Source organism: Poecilia latipinna, unplaced genomic scaffold (assembly GCF_001443285.1).
Source record: "Poecilia latipinna isolate Pla-1442-1.1 unplaced genomic scaffold, P_latipinna-1.0 Scaffold692, whole genome shotgun sequence".
In the NCBI taxonomy this organism is placed as follows: Eukaryota; Metazoa; Chordata; class Actinopteri; order Cyprinodontiformes; family Poeciliidae; genus Poecilia; species Poecilia latipinna.
The window spans coordinates 66776-92099 of NW_015113308.1; the positions used below are offsets into that span (position 1 = coordinate 66776).

Sequence of the window (25324 nt, forward strand, 5' to 3'; positions counted from 1 at the left end):
CTTTGTCTCTGGCATTCCCCTCACTCATCACTCTTCCTCTCATCTTCCCCCGCTCACACCAGTCTCTGCTTATCTCCTTTCCTCCGCGCTCACATTTCTGTCTTTCCAACACATCTCCCACTGTGTTTTCTTTCGCTCCATGTCTGTTCTTATCCTCCTCCACGCTCTTCTCTTCCCCAGAGCTCTACCTCGTCCAGGGCTCTGTTCCTGCAACGATACTGACAAGCTCTTTAGACACAGTTGTGGCTCTTTGTCTCTCCGCCGCCTTGCTGTCTCTCGCTACATTTAGACATGGCGATAACTATAGTAAACTCTGAAGGAAACAAAAGACGTCGATGACCCCCAAACACAGTCCCAGTTTACATTTGCTGCGACTTTTTTAAATGTGCGCCCTGCCAAGTCTGAGGACAATTCCTTCAATTTGACCTAATGAAAACGAGGTCGTCGTGCGTTTAAACTCTCCCTGCATTGGCCTCGTGACTCTCACAGATGTTACTTGTCCTTCTGGGCCGACCAGTAGGCCCAGCCCTTCCTTTTGGGATGGCTCCAAGAACAGCTAGGCTCCTCACATGCTGTTCTGATCATGTTGGAAGGAAGAGTGGAATTCCACTTGGACTGTAACGCCGAACGTCTTAGCCTTGAGCTCCGTTCTTTCAGGAGATCTTAAGATGATTACTGCTGGACAAAAGCCATTAAAGAGAATAGGCTTTGAAAATTTACACCTCAGCTTCGCTGACAAGATTAAATTATTCGTGGTGCCTGCCTGACTTAGTTTAATTTACTTAGAAATGCAAATGATAATGAAAAGATTAATTTCAAACATTTTTTTCTTTGATGCTTTCAGAATAAGGATGTATGCTTAAGTAGGAGCAGAAATAATGCCTGTAAGCCTATAAGTAACAATCTAAAGCACTTGATTAAACTCTTAAAAATCTGATCCTTGGGAAAGTTGCTTATTTTGAAGTACTTTGCTGGATTTGAAGTGGTGCTGCCTGTTACATGTCAGCCACTCAGGTGCCCACTTGCTGAAAATAAAATCCCTTTTGGCTAAACATGTAAAGACAGATTGTTCTCCTCTTATCTCTCTCCATTCCTCTTCGTTACGCCCCGGTGACTCTCTGTAAAGGTATCACCATCTTCTGTCATCCTGCTCCTCCATCACTCCCTTGTTTTTGTTCTGGTTTCACCACCACATCGTTTCTGGGCTTCTGCATTTTTCTCCTTTACGGCGTCATTTACACACCTGGTTTCACTCAGGATATTTCTGCTCTCATTTTCTTTATTGTCCGTAGGAAATTTAATCAGTGCCAGGACAAATGAATAAATGCTGTACAATGACTTGCAGTAATGTTCATACCCCTTAAAATATTTAACTTTTCTTTTCATGTTACTGGGACTTGATGTGATAGACCAGCAGAAAAATGACGGCTTTGCTCATCTACAGCCAACATTTTTGGTTATTTTATGCAAAGAAAACGTCAAGCTGAGCTGAATGGACAACGTTTGTAAATCGTTCCTCTGTATTGATACGGATTCTGAAATCATTTTATGTCTGGACTTTGACTGGGCCATAACACATGATGATGCTTTGACCATTCCAGTATAGTTGTGGCTGTATGCTTGGGGTCATTTTCAGGATATGTCCACCAAGAACTTGTTTTCTACCTGGTTTGTCCTGTTTTTAGCTTTCTCTATCTGAATCAACTCTAACTTCTGGCCCTGCTGCTGAAAAGTAACCCTGCAATATGATGTCTCCTTCACCTTGGAATTGGTGAAGGCTTTCTGCCAGTTTCACAAGCTGCTTGAAGCCTTTTTGCATGGAGGCGAAAAGGCTAAAAAAATTTTTTTTCAACCCTATTTATACCTCACTTCAACATTTTTTTTTTTTTTGTTCTGCACTTCTGTATCTGTTTTAAACTTATTTGTAAACAATCATATTTACTTATTTCTGTTTTGTCATTCATTTTTACACTAGTTGTTCAAATTAAATATATATTGTAGTTTATTTAGTAGTTATTTCTATGAAGAAAGACTGATTGGTTGGTCTGACTGTTCTGTTTTTCTAAGTCTCTTACAGAGCTTGAAGTAAACTTGGGGGGCTTCCGTTCAATTTTTATTTTCCTCTCTGCAACTCCTCCAGAGTTAACATTGCCTACTGGCTGCTCTTCTCTTTAAGGCTACTTATGTGACGTCTGATAAGATTATTGTATTGTGCACGTCAATAATTGTGTGTTTGTTTCAAGAATCCTATCCTAGCCATTTGCACCCACACGTACATGCACACATTTGTCTTCCATGTATAGTGAATCGGTGATGCATGCAAAGCTGTGTTATTATGCGCCGACTGAAAACGGGGACAGGACAGGAAATCTGCAAAACTCACAGGCTTGCTTTCCAACTTGCACCGTCTGCTGGAAGCCTGGAATAAAACGGGACTCCTGAGCTAAAAGAGGCTGGGGTAGATGGGCTTCCTTTGTTTCAGGTTCACAACGGTGCGTCAGGAGATAATTGGAGTTGGCCTTGCATGACTCAGATGTGACTGTGCCAAACAAAATGAATGAATAGTCCCGACCCACTGAGTTCCTGGACATGATTCCGCCTTTGTGCAGTGTTGACGCTGTTGTGGATTTTCCTGTTTATCGTAATGACTTGTGATTTAGGCATACTTTATTGCAATCACATAACAGTTAACTTTCATTTCTGGAATATGCTTCCTTTGTTCTCTTTAGCTCTGATTTTCTGTTGAGGAACTGTGCTCCCGCTCCTTCAGATATCTGCGTTTACCCAGCTGTCTTTCGACCCACCAAGTGGACATAAATCGGCTAAATGCCATTTGACACAAGCCACACGCCCGTCTTAAAGCATTTAGAGCTGGGAGAGGGCCATGCCGTCATAACTATTGATATGGTTACTGATGTTACTCAACAGCATGTATCCGGAAACGGTATGGCCTCTAATGGACAGAGATGGATAAGGCTGCTGTCCGAGTCAGTCGTGAGCCAGTCCTGTCCCTCTCTGTGTATGTGTGTACGATGAGACTTTCTGCTTTTAGTGCTTTCATTAGAGCACAATATCTTTTTTTTTGGTATAAAAAAAATGCTCTGGATAATGTACATGTTACAGCAAAGAGTAGATCTGATTCCTATTATGTCTGTTTCAATTGAAACAATAAGTCTAGACAAAAATTTGCAACAGAAGTGATAACATTTTTAGAATCGCCCAGATCGTGTGCCAACTTCTTTATCATGTAAGATCAAAGATTCATCCTCTTGTTACAGTCCTCCTGTCATCTTGTAATGCATTAATAACAAGAATGCGGCAATGGAGTGAGTTGCTCAATGGTACACAGTCAAAACATGATTTGTGCTCAATAGGGATGTGAAGATTAACCAATTACCGATGAGTCACTGACATGCTCACATCTGATGCGAGTGCCTTTCCAGAGTATTGGTAGATTATTTTTTTTTGGATAAAATCTGTTAAATGTTTTGTATGAATAAAATCAAATCTTTCCAGAGAAGAGATAAAAAAAAGTACTCTTAAATCTGTGTCATATTGGCCTCATACCATTTACCGTATATTTTCTCCTCGATGCAAACCCCTCTCCCTCTTATTACCACTCTGACCAGAACGATCCTCAGATCATTTGGGAGTCGATTTGCAGTGGCTTGCGTATTTTTACAGCAATCAACACTCGGCGGCAAGTTTTTACAAAGCAGTGCCCCAGGTGTCAGGGGTCAGACAGGCTCCTAGATGAAGGTTGTTCGGCGGGGAAAGTAAACGGGGAGTTTCAGGCCAGGACCGCAGTGTTTTGGTAATAAGCCGTTTCGGGCTGAGCGGCCCGCATTCCTCTATAGTGAGCTCAGAGGGCCAATATAAGCAGCGCTATGGAGGAATGCACATGCTTTGTTTTAACAGTAAGAGCTGTTAACACAACTTTGTCTTTGTCCATGCATTATACAGTGGACTTCTGGGTTATGTTTCACGAACACACTCCGTGGTGTTCTGTCATTTCACATTCATCACGCATGTCCTTGTTTTATCACAGCTGTGTCCCACTTTAACCAGTCTGCTGACTGGATCTCTCCTCGGCTGTGGTTTCATGATATCAGCACCTGCACAGCCAGCCTGGATGGCTAAAACCACAACTTTCTACAGCCAAGGAGAAAGTTTTCACTAGAGGAACTGTGACCTTTTTGATTAAAGGATATGGATCATTAGTTGTAATCAACCTTTTCTCTGTGTAGGGGCCCGTAGGCCTGGTTCTGTGGCTGTTCTGGTTGAGGGTGGATCAAAATATAGCTTAAACATATGTATTAATTATTATTTAGATCCCTAACAAATCAGTAATAATGGTTATGTTGGGATGTTCATAAAAACAACTCGGTCTGAATGTTCAGTAACTTTTACGCAAAATATTTATAGGTCACCATTGTCAAGTTGGTTCTACTAGTTTTATATACATTTACCAAAGGGGTGGGGGATTAGAACTGAAGACATCACATTTTATCTGATATTTATTGAGACACATGACATACAGACAGCTGTTAGAAAATATTGATAAGCTTCCTAACTTTTTGTCACTTTGAAACTATGAACTTTTAATGTGTTCATTGTGCTTTCATGTCATAGGGTACAAGAACGTGTGACATGATTAAGAATGGGAAGAAAAATGGTTTAAACTTTTCCAAAACTAAACCCTAAAAATTTGGCATGCACTTGTCTCTAGAAGCCTTTACTGTGGTCCTAAGTCTAGTCTTCAAGAAGTATATTATCCTGCAACTTTTAGATGCCCCCCTACTACACGTCAGAATCAAATGAAAACCCTTGAGCTAAACTGTTCACACACAGACATAAACAATTAGACTAGAATGAAGAGTAACAGAGGCTCTTATATTGAAATAAAAACGTGCATCGTGCTACTTGAAACGTAAGAGTCTTTTTTACAGCCCAGATGATTAGCATCCTGTTGCTTCCTGTCATCAGTACCACTGATCATTCATCTGCCCTTGTTCAGTTAAAGCCTCATCAAACACAAAGAGCATTTGTGTAATGGTTCAGGCAGCAGCACGCGACTCAGTGTGGTCTTGCTTTACTGAGCGAGTGGTTAAATGCTGATTTTTTATTTTTTTATTTTTTTTTAAACAAGGCACCTTTGACCTTGACCTACATGCTGCCTATCTCTCCCACCGCATCGCATGTACACGCATACACTCCCACAGACACTGGGAGACACAGGATTTATCACAGAAAGAAAGAGCCAGTCGCCTAACGCAGTCCAGAGATTAAGAGTAAACCACTAATCTCAGTGTGTTTTGTGCGTCTGTGTGCGCCTATTTAAAATGTGGGTTGGTTTTAGCTGGTTCCTGGTTCATTGCTGCTTCCGTCTGTCATAACAACTGGAATCACGGTCTTTTGTGTTGTGTGGTTTTTCAACCCTGGCTGAAGAAGTCTGGAGGGGGAAATCTGCTTCTATGTTCACGCCTTAAATTTGGTTTGGGAGATGTGGTATTTAAGTTTGCCGTCTGCTTTGCATTAGAGCTAAGAAGACGCAGAACACATGTGGAAAAAAATACTCTGATTTGAGTTTTTCAGCAAAACAGAAGAGAGAAATAAGAAGGTGATTGTGGCAGGATTATTGGGATAGATGCAAAGCAGGAGACAAATACAGTCTATCTGCTCTTCATGTGTTATTTTAATGACAAGGGCTTCATGCCTGGGAGACAGCCTGGGGCGCTCAAGTCGGTGTTCGGCAGCCAAATTAGACACAATGCTCATAAAGCATTCAGAGCACAAGGATGGTGGCGTTCACCATCCAGCTCAAACTGCTCAGAGAAGATTCCAACCGGCTGCCGAGTCTGAAGGCACAACGATAAGCTTGGGCATAACAGATGATTGCTTGGTTTGTGTGTTTTTGAAGAGAGAGATGTGGAATTCAACACTGATAATTCCCTCTGATCCAGTTCAGAAGTGCCAGCTGTAAAAAAAACTGGAAAGATGGAATTGATTAAAAGGTGTATGCACCCATCTACAACTTTTGTTGATTTTACTTAGGGGTATTGGAGTAAAGAGTGTTGAGTACACTTTTATTTTCAAATTTTTGTGTAAACCGTGGGTCTTTTTTTCTTCCACTTTTATTTTAAGCGTTTCTAAAGGTGTTCACTGATACAGTGCCCATAACTTCACACTTAAGACGCTCTGCATCTATGCTGCTGACAACTGAGATTGCCAAAGTGTTTATATATATATATATATATATATATATATATATATATATATATATAAACCACCATTTTGTAGACATAAAGGATTTTGTCCTGTAATTCTTGGGTTGCCAGTTCGAGCCTGCGCTTTGTATAACTATCATGTCCTTGGGAAAGACAGTTCACCCACATTGCGTACTGGTAGTGGTCAGAAAGGCTGGTGGTGCCGGTGTGTGGCAGCCTTGTTTCTGTCAGACTCCTCCAGGGCAGCTGTGGCTACAATCCAGTAGCCACCATCAGCGCGTGGGTGGGAATGACTGGTCTTATTGAGTGTCCAGAAAAACTCTACTTAAGTCATTTTATTTAAAACAACGCAAGATTTGTCTCATTTATGTACACCTCTGTTTAGTTCTGTGCATTTTCACAAATGAAGGTATAATTTCAAAAATGGATGGAGAGTGTGTGGTATGTATAGTAACTCGGAAGTTATTACATTTCAGATTATTTATTCTTTATTGGTGTTGGTCTTAAAGTGTAAATCCTAATTATCATAAATGTAAATGTAACCTTTCCTTGACTGCTTTGATTAATGCAGTTGGTGGACTGCCACGTCTCGAGGTTTTACCGTTCAAGACTAAAGAGGGCTGAATCTGAATCACACCACACGGTTCAGATTTTGATTTGTTAAAAATGTTCGAGTATGCACTTTCTGTGTTTTTTTTTTTTTTTCCTGACACATTCTGAATAAAATACACTGAAGTTTGTGACATTGTTGTCAAACAAACAAGAAAAAAACTGTCGTGACCTCAAATGCTGCTGTTTTCGTCACACTGTGGTTTCCAATCTTCACACTGCTCTTTAATCTCTCATCAGCGGTTTTGGCTCTATGCAAACATGCCTGTGGTAACAATGGGCAATAAAACAATTAAAATATGTTATCCAAGAACAGAAAATGACAATAGCAATAAAAAAAGGTGGTAATGTGTGACCCACATTATATGATTTTATAAGGGCCAGAAGAGATTTGCATCATTTTGGTTTTTACTTAAACCAATTTCCTTTCTTAAACATTACTGCAAATTAATTCTGTACATCAACATATTGTACATGTTTATTTTACTCATCATCCACAACAATTCAGAAAATTGGGCGGTTCATGGCAACTTTTGAATACACCTCATTCATTAAAAATGTTATTTTTTTTCTTTGTTGTGAACTAGAGGCAGTCTTAGAAACTGTATTGTTGATGTGAATCGGTCTTTGTTATTCACCGAGAAGTTCAACACAGAAAAAAAATATTTATGATTTTTTTTTTTTTTGTTGTTTATATCGCCTAGCTCTACTTAAGTGGTACTTGTTGTGCTCGCATCCTCAGATCACGTCAGCATGATCAGTGATTTGACTGAATATCATGTGCTCAAGGAAATGCTGTTAATGCATGAGGCGGTCCAATCTGATGTGGTCAAATAAGCCACCAAGCACAGGTGCATTTAAGTGCCACAGACATGCAAACGCAGCCATATATTTGTGTAATGCTGTCTGTCTGAATACGTTAGAGGGTAACCACATGTCCTATGGAAATACATGTGTGTGAGTGACTTTATAGTTACAGGAAAAGAGGAAAGGAATAATTTGTGTGATGTAGTGCCCACAGTCTGTCTCCACTCTTGGAATGGCAGCTGTCACACATCTGTTACCCACACTGCACTCTGGTTTTCAGGGAAGCAGTTGTCCGCATGATTAATGCGTCTTCAGGCCAACTTTGTTAAAAAGCAGTCTTGCAGTTTCTTTCTTCAGACTAGTTCCGACCTTTTGATACAAGCCCCAGCAAAATGAAGATTGGCTGTAAAAATGTGCTATATTTTGCTTTATTGCTCCATGTCTCATGATTCTCTCTTTAGGTGAAAATAAAAAAATATATATACAGTCTCAGGATTCCATTAATCCAGCTTGTAAAATGACTGTTGTAAAACTTTTACTCTTGTCAAACATTCTTGAACAAAATTAATGTAGAGCAAATCAAAGACGACGGTTTGGCCTGTTTTTCCTCCCTTGCATTCATGGAAGACCCTTGGCAGTGTTTTACAAGGTTCTATCTGCCCATTATTAGGGAGGTTTGATTCTAGTAGAAATCATTACGAAAAGTATTCATGCACCTTGGAGTTTTTCACTAAAGTTGAAGTGGTAGAAATATTTTTGCAAGGTACAACACCTCAGACAAACATTTTCAGCACTTCTAACCCATGGCATTAGTTTGGTCTTCACAGATGTAAGCCAGTAAGGCCTCATGCACTTGTTTCTAGAGCTGTCATAGGAACTTTTAGTACCACTTATGACACACTGGTTGGTTTGTTTTGTTTGCAGAGACGGGAAGGAAACAATAGAAGATACCACATAATGGAGTTCTGGTTTACTGCCGTTCAGTTTCTCCATCTGAAAGCTGTCAAGTCCTAATAGATGAATTGAATGCAACCCACTGGGATTTGTTTTTGGAACCTAAAAAGTGCTTGCTAATTTTCTTTTTTTTTTCTTTTTTTTTTTTTTCTTTTCAGCACCAAATGTTTTTTTTTTTTTTTTTTTTGCGAATTTCAAGTGACAAAAAATAATTACTGGTGTTACTGTACATAGCTGCATTGACCTCAGATAACTCTAGAAATCAAGTGTTTAAAATCTTCTGCCAACCAGCTGGAAAAATGGGCCCCGTATGAACAAATGTCCATGTATGGTGACAGATGGGTTTGGATATTTTTGAGAATATTCCAGTAATCCTCCAGAGAGGAGTGATTAGTTAGTTGCAGTGAGATTTGAGTTTGTGGTTCGGCACAGGCACTTTGTCAACCAGATTGATTTAGGTGGTTAGGCCTAACCCCCGCTTCTATTGGTCTCAGCCGCAGAGACACCCTCTGACTGGGACATATGCCAGACTGGTGGTGTAACCAACCTGCACATGACTAACCAACACCTTACCTACCTGCAGAATGTGTGAAAGAGTACAAACCCTTTCATACATTTCCTTTTTCCTTTTTTTTTTTTTTTTTTTTTTTTTAAGCCCTAAAATAAGAAGCAGCCCAATTTCTGTCATCTCAACTAGATGTGTGTGTCTATGTTTTTGTTTTACATTTACAGCATATCCTGGGATCCCTACCCTCTCCTTTGCCTATCCTAGCTACCCCTCAGTTCATTGGGGGGGGGATGGTAATCCATTCTTCCCATATGTTCGATAGTGACGGTGGGATTAGGCAGACCCTGCAAGAGGATTAAGGCTTCAGGGTTTGGGTCCCCTTCTATCTGTCCTCCTCTCTAACCGTCCCACCCCCTCCACCTGCTTCTTGCCGTCTCCTCGTGCCGTTCAGCTCCTCTCCCACCCTTCTCGCATCTCCCTTTCCTCCCCTGGGCAAGTATCCAATCTCTGGAGTGTTATAGCTGTTGAATAAGGAGGGAGAGGGCAGATCATCATGGAGGTCATTTCTTCTTTAATTTAACACAGTAATGGATATTTCTGCTGCTCGTGTGAATTATTGTTTGTCTTTGTGGGATTTAGTGTTGACATTTTATAGATGTGACCCAGATTTTGCAACGAAAAGCCTCAGATAGAGAATTTGTCCATGTGTTGCTTTTCTTCCTTATTCATCACCTCTCTCCTTTTCTCTCTTGATATCTTCTTCTTCTCCTCCTCCTTCTTTCCTCCCAGTGTTGAGGGCTGTAATTGATATGCCAGCGGCAATAAATCAGCCCGGCTTTACAGTGGGAACGTTATCTGAACGGACAGGTTCAGCCTCTTTGGAGGGGAGGCTGAGAGTGCGAGTTAGCCAGCTCAGCTTCACTAACGGCTTACCTCTTCCTCAGCCTCTGGATTTTTAACAACATGCAACCATCTCGCCTGTCTTTAAAATCAGACGGGGGTGGGAGGAGGAATCCCTTCCCTCCTTTACTTTCAATTTATTTCCCAGTTTCCAATTCCTGCTGGAACAGTTTCCTGTCCTGTCAGTTGATAGGATGTGCCGATATTAAATCCAATCATCTCACCCCCTTTACAGCCTAGTGTCTCTAATGCTTTCTCCTTAATTGATAAAGGCTTCGGCTCCCCCAATTCGTTGATTCCTCACTCCTGAGGCAGGAGACGGGCTCATGCCCAAATGATTGACATGTTTTCCCCTGATGGAGCCAAATATGATTCGCATCCTTCCTCCAGTGCTCTTCCCAGCATTTTGCTTAAGCTCTGGAGGAAAGTGAAATTGAAGAGGGTTTTCGAGGATAAGTGCAGGGAGAGAAAATAGGATAATTTTGAGTGAGAGGAATGTACGCAAGAAGTCGAGTCCAAACCTCCATTTACAATTTAACAGGATTCCTGCACAGTGAGGAAGGGGCAGGAATTAATTTCCCAGACCTTGATTGAAGCAAGGCAACCAAAGACAGAGTACGGAGTAATGGTTGTATGTCCAAGCTGTCTCATTAACAGGAGGCTCCATCCATCCATTTCTGTCTTAACCCAACCCTATGGCACCCAGTGCTTATAAAATAATTATTTTCGTTTTGTAAAACAAAGAGGCAGAAAGGACTTGGGACTGGGTAACTCAGTCTGGACTCTTCACAGGCAAAATATGTAGGAAACTTAAGTGTGTGAAGAAGGGGACTGAGGATTGAGGGTGAATGTTCCTCAGGGTCCATTAGTAAGGACATTATCAGCATGATTCCATTTTCCATCCCGTATCCATCATCCTCTCTAACTCTTAAAACGTGTTACATTATGCCTTATTGCTCAATAGATAAAAGCAGCCACAGACTCCAGATGCAATTTGTCGTTAGATTCACACTCTCTTACATCCAGCTATGCCTGACCTAAATGAAGAGAAATTACAGGAGGGACTTTTTTTTTTTTTTCCCAGGTTCTCTCGCGTTCTTTATCAGGCATTAGCTGGCGTTTTCTCTCTGCCTCATTGTGTCTTTGCCTCTCTTGGAAATGACAAAGGAAAATGAGGCAGCCGGCCTCCCCACGTGCTGCCACGCTTTAAATTGACATCTGCTCTCATCACGCAGCGCGACTGTACTATTGAACAAGAAATTAGTTTTTTTTTTTTTTTTTTTAATAGGTTGGCTCGTCACTTTATTGCATCTGCCTGTGCCAAAGAGGCCATGATCCGCGTCGAGTCGTTTTAATCTCACAGAGTGGAGAGTAGCGGTATATCTGATAATTGCAGCTCGGGCCCTTCTGTCTGCAGTTTTCTTGCTGAAGTGCCTCATTCTACAGGGCTCCCCTGATGTTTATTTCAAGCAAAGGTGGAGTTGATTTAAAATGCTGTTGACATCCATTTTAGCAGCTCTCTACTGCTTTTTTCTTTTTCCTGTCATCTAGTTTTTCTGTTTCATACAAATGAGTGATTTTCAAGGTGAAGTGTAAGATGACAGAGCCGCTTCCTGAACCTGGCTAGCTTTGTGCCAGCTAGTGTTGGCTTACTGTTGCATACACCAACCCTTCAGCTCTCTTCCACTCTCGCCTGTTATTTACACTGTGCAGCAGAGTGACTAATGATAATGAGCATTTCAAAGATGGCTCTTACAGAGGCGTTTCGTTGCCTTAGTTATTACCGAACTGCTTCCTCAAATTTGTCACAAAGTTGTTTAATTTTTTTTTATTCAGCAGATTGAGGCCTCTCGCCAGACTTAACAGAACAGCCTTAGATCTGTGTGCTTAATGACTAATAGACAGTTTGCTTTGCTTCTTAAGTTAAGCTAATCAGTCAGTTACAGAACACTGGCTTTGCTATGCTTTTCTATCTGATCTGATTTTCAGTTTTGACAATGCAGCTGAAAAAGATTTTAGGTGGCTCAAACAATTTCAAGACTCCCCTAGTCTACATAATATATATTTCTCCGTCCTGTTATTAATTAGTTATATTAAGGCCAGAGACAATGGTAAGCAGTAAATGTCGTGCAACAAAGAATAGCGCAGTTAGCATGGGTGGCATTATAAGTTGGAACGGTTAGTCTCCAAGAACTGATGTCTCTAAATGTTTTTGAATCATTGACCAGCTTGATTTAGCAGAAAGTACATGGTGCAACATTCTTGCCTTGGAGCAAGAAGGTCATAGGTTCTAATCCCAGCCTGAGGTCGTTCTGCATAGTGTTTACAAGTTCTCCTCCTACATCCGTAGGTTCTCTCTGAGTACCTCAGCTTCCTTGCACAGCCCCAAAAACATAATGTGTTACTCTAAAGTACCCTGAGTTTTCAATTTGTTTGCACATGGTTGCTTGTTCTGTGTGTGTCTGAATTTTCTTGGTGTGTGCGCTGCATAGCAAAGCCCAATGAGGGACTGGAGTTGTGAATTAGATTTAGCTGTATACTCTTTGTGCATTGCATCAGCTACAGACACTTTTCTGTTGCTGTGTTTGACTGCATTGTCCTTGTTAAATAATAAACGGGGATAATAAATAAATGAACTGGTGGCCTGTCCAGGTTGAACCCCAACTTCAAGGATAGTTCAGGCGATGGGGTGAATGAACATTTACAAAATTAACATAATCACATCTGTCAACAATTTCTGTCATTTTTCTCTAAGATTTTGATACCCAGAAAAACATGTTCGTTACCCTTTTGAAACGACACATTTTTTATCGGTACTGAGTGCCAACAATATGTTGTAGTGCGCCTTGAGTAAACTTTTAAGCAAAATAAATGTGTTTGCCAAACCCCTACTCTTTAGTTTACCATTTGAGTTTTGTTGAGCAGACAGGGACTACAATGGATAAGGGAACGGAACCAGACGCATTACAGTGTGGGCAGTTTTCAGACTAATTTTAAGTGTTTAAAAACAAAAAGAAAAAAAAAGAGCATTTGCAGAGTTATTGTGAGCACTTAAGATAATATGAATACATTAGCGCCATGTTTAAAAGTTTATCACTTCCATAAGTATGAGACACTGAAAAATCCAATAAAACAGTTGTCGCAGCAGTGAATAGTAAAACGATTCTATCATTTTTCCATTTGTATATGTACTTAATGTATCGGACTGGGTTCTCTCAGCCAAGGCAACACTACCAGATTATCCTGCATTGCTGTAAAGTTTTGGCCGCTATGCAACTCTGATGCCCATTTCTAGCCCACCAGAGCTCCATGGGTAATTACAATATGGAAAAACTTGTTACAGTATAAAACCATGACAGGAAAAGCTTTAAGCAGACCAAGCTATAAATTGCTCGCTGTCAATGCTACAGTCCCCAGTAGCAGTTTTTCCAAGAACAAATCTCCAAAAGCGGCACTGTAACACTGAAAGTTATGAAATATTAGTAGGTTCAATGTTGTGAGTCCATAACTCATGGCTATACTCAAATTCTGTGTATAGAGCTTTTAATAATCGACTCCTGGCTCCCTTGCATTTTTGTCCATAACTCACTGCAGACACGTTTGCCTTCCAGACTTGATTTGATATTATTTATATTTCACCAAGGCAAATGTCAACCTTGCTCTTTTCTCATTTATCTGTGTAATCTTTGCGATTTTTAAGCCTCTCTTCCTCCTTGATGCCTAATCAATAAGAAATATTTTTTTAGTCTCTAACATATTTTCTCTTATTTGCCTTTCAGGGCTGCAACCTTGTGCCTCTGTGGATGATGTTCCTGATGACTGCTCACAGCGTTGAAAACAGGACAGTGGATCAATAGGAGTTTTGTTTCTCCTTCCCTGGTCCTTCTCCCTCCCTCAAGCTCTCCTTTCTCATTCCTTAGTAGCAGAGGAGGCAAAGAATAAAATCCTGACTTGGATCTAAGCAACAGAGATTGTTCTCCTTCTTCCTTTCTCCTCCCCCGCCCCCCAAGCCTCGCCGCTGGACACTTCAGATATGTGTCCTCTTTCTCGGACATTAGCCCTCCCTGGCCAGGGGAACTTGCTTGTCCTGTTGGGGGTTTTACTCCTCATGGTCCCATCCCTCTCTGGAGGTCAACCCCCGCCCTTCAAACGGTTTGTCCCCGCTGACCATTTTCTTACACATCTGGCCATCCACAACAAGACTGGAGAAGTCTATGTGGGAGCTGTCAATTGGATTTTCAAGCTGTCCAGCAACCTGACTAAACTGCGCAGCCACATGACTGGCCCAGTGGTGGACAATGAGAAATGTTACCCTCCACCCAGTGTCCAGTCCTGCCCTCACGACCTGGCCCAAACCCCCAACGTGAACAAGCTGCTCCTGATAGACTACGCGCAGAACCGTCTCATCGCCTGCGGCAGCACCTCGCAGGGCATCTGCCAGTTCTTGCGTCTGGATGACCTCTTTAAACTTGGCGAGCCTCACCACCGCAAGGAACACTACCTCTCCAGTGTGGCGGAGTCGGGGACAATGTCAGGGGTCATCATAAGCTCCCCTCAAAGTCCTACCAGCAAGTTATTCATTGGAACACCTATTGATGGGAAATCTGAGTACTTTCCTACCTTGTCCAGTCGCAAACTCATGGAGAATGAAGAAAATGCGGACATGTTTAGTTTCGTCTATCAGGATGAGTTTGTCTCCTCTCAGCTTAAGATCCCCTCAGACACCCTGTCCAAGTTTCCTGCCTTTGACATCTATTATGTGTACAGCTTCAGCAGCGAACAGTTTGTCTATTATCTGACAATGCAGCTAGATACCAAACTGACCTCGCCTGACGCCAGCGGGGAGCAGTTCTTCACCTCCAAAATTGTCCGCCTCTGCATGGATGACCCAAAGTTTTACTCCTACGTGGAGTTCCCCATTGGCTGCACCAAAGACGGGATCGAGTACCGCCTGGTGCAGGACGCCTTCCTGGCCCGACCAGGCCGGCAGCTGGCCAACTCTTTGGGGATTTCCGAGAACGAAGACATCCTTTTCACGGTTTTCTCTCAGGGTCAGAAAAATCGGGCAAAGCCACCCAAAGAGTCTGCGTTGTGCCTGTTCACCCTGAGGAAGATCAAGGAGAAGATCAAGGAACGAATTCAGTCCTGCTACAGGGGAGAAGGGAAACTCTCTTTACCCTGGCTGCTTAACAAGGAGCTCGACTGCATCAACTCGGTAAGCTCACATATTTGCTTCAGCACATGTTGACTAGATTTGGCTTGAGATTTTGTTCTGACAATCCAGATAAAATTATTAGCATTGATAAACACAGATGTAGTAATCTAAGCAGTGAGAACAAATTGCTATTCTTGACGCTAAATCCGATTTTCAATTGTGGAATACTAACAGTCTCTGGCTGTCGAGCTCCTGCTGTCTCCATTTTCTTACTTTTTCTGCTCTTTTTTTCCCCTCTGTCCCCCAATAAACTCTTGGCGTGTTGATTCACTCAGACAGGGGACATCATTAGCCCAGTCCCCTGGATTTGTGAACTGTCACTCAGAAGGAGCACCCAGGCACATCCACACTCGCGCATTCAGCATGATTCAGCGCTCTGCAGTGTTAGATCCTGGGAGATACTACAACTTAGGCTTGTTTTTCACCAGCTGAGCCACAAAGCATGGCCTTGCATGCATTACAGAAAACGTTGCTTAAACAGACACATGCATGAAGTTGCACTAGCAACTTTACAACACTGGAGGGGAAGAGATGTACCTTTTAGACCTCACATTTACAAAAAAGTGTTTTAAAGTGTTTCCTTGTAAGTCAATGTATTTCTGATTTCAGATGTTGTTATAATATGAAATGCACACAAAGCCTTCAGCTTGTTTTGCATCTAATGGAGTAGGATAATTTAGAGGAATGGGAATTTTTGCCTTTGTTAGTCGTCATTAGCATAAGGGCACAGACTTGTGAAAAGTAACGTGAATTTCTGGAAGTGCTGCTTTTCGTCTCGTCTACCTCTCTCTTGCTACATTCTGTAGAATTACTGGAGATGATGGTTTTTCCTCTCTTTGTTGCTTTAATTTCCACCTCCTGGTTTATAACACTGCCTATGTTAAGGCTGTAAGACAGTATCTCATTTGATTAAACAGAACTGTTGGTGCACATTGCTGGATGACCTGGTTCTATGTCACACATGTCAACTAATTTCACTATTTAGATAATCAAAGATCAGAATCATCTCTACTTTCTGGTTTTTGTAAAACATTTTCTTTTTAATGCATATTTTACCCATTCCTGATTTCCTAAGAAAGATGTGAAGCCATAAGAAAAGCATTGGAAGCATTTTCTTCCAATCTTCCAGCTATTAGTGTTAAATATTTTAGATATAAAATATTAACAAGTTGACCAGTTTTTTGCCTTTATTTAATACAAAGGAATACATTTAAAATTGAACAATTCTCAGGTAATATATTCTTACCAAACTTAGATGTTGAAAGTGGAGCTTGATTTGGAAATTTCACCAAAAGCTAATAAATTCTCAATCACATGCAGACCTATAGATGTTTCATTGGATTTTCTTTCACTTCAAGAATTTCCTTGCTCACACATACCATGCCACCAAGATAACATTTACTGTTTTACTGCTGCAACCTTCATGTTTGCTTCCTGCCACAGATTCATTGATCCATTTACTCATAAATTCACTGATATGCCTCACTCCATCCCTCCTTTATTCCTCCAATCCCGTTCTGTACGGCTTGTTACCATGGTTTCTGTGCTTTTGGTGAGGATTGCATCCACCAATAATTTATCACTCAGACAACCTCTTAAAACCTGCCGTCCCTTGAAAACTGTCATCAATGACAATGTAATGGCTTCACAAAAGAGCTGACTAGCTGACCCCAAGACCAGCAGCAAGACCTAGGAGGTCAGCGTCAGGTTAATGATGTCTGCTCCAGTGCCCCTTAAAACTGACCTAATTTTAGCTGCCCTAAACAGGCCTAGACCTCAGCTCCACAAAAGCTTGAATCTGAGATCATTTTTTCAGTGTGGAAACAGGGACTGTGTGAAATAACTTAACTAGCCAGCAGTAAAACGGAGACAATGGAACAAAACGTCAAGATAACCACTCACAGAAGATCTAAATATCCCCTAATTTATTAAGGCAGAAACATCCACATACTCGTTAATATAACCTGGTGAAAAAGCAACATTCTATATAATGCAGTAATGCATTAAATCTGGTTGTGTGGTCGAGTTACTTCAACTTTTAAAAAAAAGTCTGAGTACAACATCTTTCTTTTAAACGCAGTTGTAAAATCTGATTATTTTTGCTATAATTATATTTTAGCTATCACTACAATATATCTGTAAAGGTCCTACAAGAACAAATAATTAAAATGGTTAAGAGAGCATAAGTTGAATTTGAATAAATTACCACTTACAGATGTTTGAGTTTCCTCCACAGATTTAATTAATTTTCATTACCTTGGAAATAACACTCTGAAATGCTGTATGCACTGAGCTCAGCTTTGCCCTGAATGCTTTTAGATGTCGGATGGGAAAACAACCTAAGCCAGAAACACTGCAGTGTTAGGAACTTACATGATCTCCAACGAAAGATCACTAATGACAGAGTATGTAGAGTGTGCTTTCTGTACACCTTATGAAGTCATTCCTGCTGTCTAGTAATATTATGTTCCTGGCATGGCTAAATGAAGCGTACAGCAGCAGTTTCTTACATCTAAGACATGTAGTAGAGTTCAGATTGCTGTTGAATAAATGTAAAATGGTGGTCAAACTACTCCCAATAGTAGTTCGGATTGGGGGGCATAGGTGACGTCACACTGTGTGCCAGAAAAAAAGTTGCTGTAAAACAGGGTTTTAGTTTTTACTGTTTTTAAACAAAGACAAAATGATTTTTAGGTCAGAATTAAAAAAAAAAATGCTTTTAGTGTAATAAGTTACATGCTAGCACACTTGCAGCTTCCAGCATCAGTTTTATTACATACATGTTAGTGAATGCATATCCTTATCAGAACTCAGAAAAGGTTGCAAACATTTCTATATCCAGTCCTGTTCCACAACAGACATGTTGAAAACTCAAAGGATAAAGCCAGTAAACTTTGCTTCTTCTCCATTTAGTGTTTCCGGTATCTTGTAAAGTTGTCTCTTCCTCAGTTGGCTCCTTTTTTTTTCAATTTGATGAAACATGCCCAAGTCCAAGGACAATTCACTGCCTTTGGAAAGCTAAACAGATTCTTTGGGAAATAGTTGAAAACTGTTAAAGAATTGGCACCCTGTAGTTTTGTTAAAAGTTCTTAAAATAGTTACGTTTTCACTCTTTGCATCTTTTGCATTGAAGAGTGAAAGTCTGCTAGTTTCCTAATTAAAAAAACAGAAGAGAACTTTTGAGTTTTCAAACTGACAATAAGGTTTTCATCACATGCCTTGATGCATGTCTAATATTTAGTCGAGTCACCATCTTTGGATCTAAAGAGACCTTTAGAGAGTCATAACCCCCCTGTCGCACCCTCCCCTCCTCTGTTGCAGAACATGTGCACTGCAATGGATCTAAGGGAATTTTTAGATTGAGTTATTTTTTTATATATATATGTATATATTTAATTTTTAATACTTTACTGTTAATCTTATGCAAAAACAGTTTGAACATAAATAAAAAGCCAACATAAAAATCAAATCTTTACACCACAGTTGTTGTGGTAGAAACTGTCGAAATTCTAAACTAATGCATGAAACGGAGTCCCAAAAGTTCCCGCTGAACAACTTGAGCAATTGAAATGCAGTCTTAGCAGTGTGGGAAACGCTCCTTAATGCTGATGGTGAATGTTCTCAGGTTGACCCTGCCATGGTGCAGAGGCGAGGGCAAGGCAGGGCTGGTTTGTGGTTGGTGGGCTGGACAGGCATGGACAGCTGTTAACCACAGAGCCATGATTGATCACCAGGAGCGCCATCAGCCTCCCGTGTGAAGCTTAGATCTTCATTTCTTGCCTGTGGTCGTCATCGAGCTGGTGTGTTTTACTATCACATTAGAACTTCATCTGTTTTTGGTAAACACAAATCGTCAGGCGCATTAGATGCAGGTCTGGTAAAATATGTTTTCCTCGACAAAGCGCTGACGCTCACTGTATAACGTTTAGCACCTCAGCTCTGCCACCGGGCTATATTTGTCTTGTGTTTGTGTGCAGCGTTGTGGTGTGTGTGTGTGTGTGTAGGTCTTATTTTGTCCCTGAGCTTTATTAGTGAACCTCTGACCTTCTCCCCAGTTTGAGAGTGGATCAATACAAACCATTTCCACAAAAGGAGAACGAAAGGGTGGAGGCGAGTCGCTAAGTTAGGAGTGAGCGAGGAGGAGAGATGACTGAAAATATGGGAGGGAGTGCAATGGGAAGGGAAGCAGGAGAGAAGAATCTGTGTAGAGGTGAGAGCATGAAAGGATGAACAGGAATGTTGCAGAAACTAAACAAGCGAGGCCGCCTGAACCAAAAGGAGAGCGAGGTGCAAGATGTAGGTGGAGATAAAAATGAAAGAACCAGAGGGAGCCCGAACCAGAGGAAGAGTTGGATGCCAAAGAAAACTGCATAAGAGAGTAGAGAAATTTGAAGTAAGGAGATAAGGATGTGAGGAAAACGAGGTGAAAAATGCAAGTGATCTTCTGGAGGCAACTGAAGAAAAACCTCAAAATCAGTTTGTGTTGAATTAAGCTGGTTATGTACTTGTCTGCAATGAGGCTCAATATTTAAGTGTAGAAATCTTTGATTTGCAATTATGAGCAAGGCATTGTCGTTGTGCAGAGGTAATGTCAGATTTTTCACCATTTTGAACTAAATTCAATTTAGAAATCAGTTGAAAGACTGATATCTCTTCTTTGATTCAGAGGTTGTTTTTTTTCTCTTATCTTCGGTTCTGCACAAATATATAAAAACAAACAAACTAAAAAAAAAGCTAAACCACAGCCAAACAAGGAGGGGAAAAACTGGGGAAATAACAGAGATGGACACAAGAAAGGAGGAATTGATGAAATGGACTAAGAGGAAAAGCTTTGCAGTAGTGGAGAAGAGGAAACGACAAACGGCCAAGGAGGGAGCAGCAAGCCTTTTACAGCCAGTGTGCTCAGGAAGGAGAGAGGCAATGATTCACCGGCTGAGGGGAGAGCAGGGCCAGAGGAAGAGTGATGGCCTCAGAACTTTTTTTCACTGCCGCTGCCAAGAACAGCTTGCGAAAAGGGTAGATGACAGAAAGAGGGAAAGGAGAGGAGGAGAGCGTGATTGAACACCGACTGCCGCACGAATAATATCGGTGTCCCTCACCTGGCCAGCGCTCTGTCCTCTTCAGCCATATGTCTCGCCGTCATGTCAACCCTTAGAGTGTGTGTCGGAGCCCCTTTGACAGGGTGTGTGTGTGTTTCCAGTGTAGGTGCCATACTAATGAGGTGCTCAGAAGCGCACGTCTTTTTGTGTGTCTGTGAAATATTCTGGGTTGAGGCAGTCATAAAGCCTCTTTGCTCTGGGGGGTTACTTTGTAGAAAATACATTTTTACTCTTTAAGTAGTGTTTAATTTGGTAATGAAAAGTACCAAACGACTTTTTATCAAGTTGTAAAAAGTTAAAGGCAAGTGTATCTAATCGAACAATTCTGGTGTTCCTTATTCTCGGTGAATTTACATTTTTCGTCTGAATGACTAAAGATGTCATGCAGACTGTCAAAACCCAGAGCTACCAATCACTTTCAGACCCCAATTGTAATATGTTCTGACGTCATGCTGACAGTAAGGCATTGTGCAGCTGGTCTTTTCCTCCCATGGCAGTTAATATATTCCCCGTTCTCATGGGAAGTGCCACTCTGCCATTTTTCTTCTTGTTCCAACGGATTACTCAAACTGTCACAGTGTTTTCTCTTGATTATAAGATGGATGGGAGAGTTTTGAACTTTGGCACAAGTCAGGGCATCAATCAGAGAATCAATCCTAGATAACCAGTCGGTTTTAAGTAAACGTCTTTCAAAGGCCGCGTGGACCAGCTGTTGTCTGCCCAGCAGTGTCAAAGGTGAGATTGTGAAACTAAACCTGAAATCAATAGTTAGGTTGTCTGTTTCTATTTAAGATTAGATTTACTCGTTAGTTTAGTGTCGCATGCCATTTAAAATCTTATTTCTGTAATGATATTGTGACATGGCTTATTAGATGATATGCCAACTACTTTTTAAAGAATTATTATTTTAACAATACCATAAATTTAAGGCTTTTCAAGGTAGAGATATTTAGTTTATTTCACATGGACGGTGCACTATTGTTCTTAGAAACATGGAAAACGAAATACAAAGAAACAAAGTACATTTACAAGGAAAAAAAAATCGACACTAAAAACTAAAACTGAAACTTTAATTTTCAACATATTAAGTCTTTAAAAGCTGCATCTAACAATATCTGTAACATGGTAATAAGAGTTTAATTTGACTTTATTTTTGAGTCGGTGTCTTTCTGACACTAAGGATTTGCAATTTTTTATAAAATTTGTCATCCTAGAAAAGAAAATATTATTGTCATAATTATGTTTGTAAGCTCCAAAAATAAAGGATAACCTTGCAAATGCTGCTTTCCATCGCCCCCACCCCCACCTTTGGTTCCATAGGAACATTAATAAATACGATTATTTTTGAATAAATGAAAATGTGGAGTTGTTTTATTCAGTATCCATTTTGTTAAGGGCCTTGAATTAGATTAGTTTCACTTTTAAGAGCATGGTGTGTGTTCTTTTATGCAGTGAGATATAGTCATAACCATGGAGTCTATTCACAAAACAGACCATGTTCAATTTCTAAAACATTATTGACGCTCATTATTTCTATAAATCCCACAAAAATATGGTGATAAAATTCTAAGTCCATATTGCCCAACACTTAATGGCACCAAATAACGTACCAACTGGTCTGTAACGGGTAGAGAGATTGTTACAACCTTTTAAGTAGGCAATATTGAAAGATTTTCTTAATCTGTCGTCATAAATTTAAGCCATGAATATGTGAAGTTCTATCTCTTCTGTAAAGGCCACAGTTCCGGTTAAACCACAGGTTTTTCTTCATTTTTGTTTCAGTTTGAGTTGCTTAGAAAAGCTGAGTCGAAAGCATCTTATCACATCTGAATCTGCTTTCTGCTTGCAGCGGAATGGAAGACGCAGACACTGAAAGATATCGTTCAAGGCTTAGCTTTCAAAAGTTTTCTAGAGGACTTTCTGTACTTTGACATTTTTATTGTAGCCCTTGTTAAAGTAGCATTTATTTTCTTGAAACGGATTGCGTTCTGTATTAAAAGAGAAACGAGTCGAGATCACTTTGGAGATTTGGATTACCGTTTCACAGCTAAGGCGAGTTGAAATCGACTGCGAGACCATCTTCTAACCTGATTAAATCCATCATTAAGGATATCATGTAATGAGTGCGACGCTCTTGTGGTCTTTTGTAAGACACCATCTCATTTCTGTGGACCTAATCTAAAAGGATATGGCAGCAAATGTGTTTAAGTAATTAAACCTGATTAATTGAGCCAGAGTTGATGAAGAGATAATTGACAGACTAAATGAGTCGAGCAGGGAGACGTCAGTGGAGCGCCATCCTTTAAAAGTTATTTCAAACTAATGAGCGTGGGTCATTTAATATCTGCCTATGTGATAGTTTTTAAAGTAAGGAGAGAAATTCTGTGTTTCAGAAAGGAAATTTGGATTTTTTTTTTCCCCCCGCTGATCTTGTTACATTTGAATATCCTTCTCATCCTGTCATTACAAAACAATAGGAAACCTTTGGAAAAGACCCCATACAGACTGTGAGAGCTGCTTATTTTATTCTGACCTCTCTCCCTCTCTGAAGAGTGTTTAGCTCCACAAATTAGCAGCTATAGCACCACTCTAATGATACTAATTGTCAGTGTAATTATGTATTGATCGGTACTGTGTGTGGGTGGCGTGCTGCATGCATCATTATCAGATGTAATCAGGAAGCGAGGGGAAGTGATGTGCGTGTTTTGCACGTGCTGGTGGTTTCCTTCTTCGCTGTTTTCATGTGGTTACGAATGTCCAGTTTGGAGATTTATCCAGCGCTTTCTTTTTGTAATAATCTTAAGTTCAGAATGTTAATCTTGAAGTTCAGAATGTTTAATCATCTGCTTTGCCATATTTCATCTTGTTTAAATATTTGTTGCTGCTTGGACTCCAGTTTTACCCTGCTGGAAACAGAGCTGCTCTGTTAGAGGTTAACTACTTTGCTTGAGGGCACCATTTAGTCCTCCTCTGGTTTCTAATTGATGCTGAGCTTGTTGCAAATATTAATTTTACAATAATTGCTAGGATTTGTATGCATTTAGAAAGCATTGTTTCTCTTTTTTGCACATTCTCCATAACATCTTTCAAAAACATCCACATTCCTGAAAACTTTAATAATTTTTTTTAGCACAACAATAAACCTCGTTGAATTTATTTTAGGGTTCATGGGGCAAAGTAGAGCAATGACGGAAATAGAAAATGATGCATATATTTTTTTAACTAGACAAAAAAAATCTTGTGTGCATTTGTACTCAGCCCCATCTACTGGTAAGGCACTTAACCATCTCTAGATGTGTACATCTAGAATCACACCCCTAAAGAATTTCAGCTGCAAGTGTAGTCGAGGGGTAAATACAAATGTGAGCCACATGTTCAGTTTATCATATGTAAAAAATGTTTGAAACCATGAGTAATTTCCCCTCCACATCTCAGTTTAGCCACCATCTTCATGTGGGTTGAGCACATAAATTCCCATTACAAAATGCTGAAGGTTGTGGTTGCAACATGAGAAAATAAAAAAATTTAAAAAGTTCAAGGGATATTAATCCTTGTGCAATGCACTGCAATATTTCTATATCTCCCCATCCATTGTGGCCTAAACATGTGGTGACAGATTTTGCAAGCACTGCTCTGAAGACAAGCCAACTCCTGAAGGTTCCCAAGGTCTGCATGTAGAGCTTTCAACACTGAACTTACCCCACTGCACCCAGGTTCCTTTTTTTTTTAAAAGCACCTTTTTGCTGGTCAACCATGAATTGGTTAATCCAAAATATATTCAACAGATTAACCCTTTTCTCTTGTTGATGTGAGAAATATTTTTTTCAGCTGCAGATGAAGTCTTCTCTAAAAGTGATCATGGCGTCCACAAAAGCCAATGCAATGTTATTGCAGTTTATGCAACAAAATAATGTATTTTCTAATTTAAAATGGTATTAATTATGGCAATTTCTTTATATTTTCAGAACAATGGACAGAATAAAAGTTGCAGTTACTTAGTGGGTGTATATATACATATATGCATGTTGTTTGTTCTGTTCACTTATTTATAACTTTCACTTCCTGATATTTCCCACACACACTCAAATGGTGACGCTTGTGAAAGTAGGCCATTTCGTGCACGCACACAGAGAAAAGCATCACTGTGATGCATGTTTGATGTCTTGCTGAAGAAAGAGCTGATAATGCACGAGTGCTGGCAGAAAAACACACACGGATGAACTACAGTTGTAACTGTAATGTCCTGTCCACTCAATTTATTATCATGCGGCTTTCCATGTTGGTATTTATTTCCCTGAGCTGTTATTTAAAGGGACATGTGGCACCCGTGAGATGCAACAGGATGTCCAGTTTATTTGCATGATGCTGAATGAGGGTTTTATGGGTTTTTTTCATGTCTTTTTCTCCCACCTGATTAGCTGTAATCAAGAGCAGCGTATCCTGTCAGGATCTTCTACGTAGTACTATTGTACTCTGCCGTTTCCGTATGTTTAACTGACACTAGGCGTCACATTGACAAATCCCAGTAGAGTATCGGGTGACGTCTGCCCAGGCTTATCTATGTGACTCATAATGTTAAAGAAGTGGCAATAATAGAGGAATGATAATTCAATCAGTTCCTTCAGCGCACTTCAGCCTCCCCACATCTGCAATCAGTCAATGTTGCTGTGCGCACACACGTGTTTGGTGCCACAGGAATGACGATATTTCAGTGCTTTGCACCATAAAATAGAGTAAAACAGCTCCACCCATGAGGAAACAAGCGCTCTGCTGTCCACTAACACATGACCTGCTTTTTCTAAAAGCTTAGCTTGTGTTGGTGTTGATGTGCTTCATATATTGTATTAGCTGTGTTTGAGTCACGCGTTTCTTTATGACCTTCAACATCAGCAATATCACATGAGCACTCTTTTTTTTTTTTTTTTTTTTTTTTTTTTTTTTTTTTGTGGTTTCAAAACAAAAAAAAAACCAAAAAATTTTTTTAAAAAAACACCACCTTTTTTTA

General features: G+C 40.3%; 1 protein-coding gene across 5 annotated transcripts in view; it reads left to right on the forward strand.

The window, feature by feature from the left end:
- The window catches only part of LOC106954950 (plexin-A1), a 219277-nt gene that overhangs the window by 22205 nt on the left and 171748 nt on the right, over nucleotides 1-25324 (forward strand). For all 5 annotated transcript variants that reach the window (XM_015044802.1, XM_015044805.1, XM_015044804.1 and 2 more), the window contains exon 2: nucleotides 13785-15220. In XM_015044802.1, coding sequence (XP_014900288.1) covers nucleotides 14039-15220 — 1182 coding nt within the window. In that variant the 5' untranslated portion in view covers nucleotides 13785-14038. The remainder of the gene's footprint in view (nucleotides 1-13784; nucleotides 15221-25324) is intronic.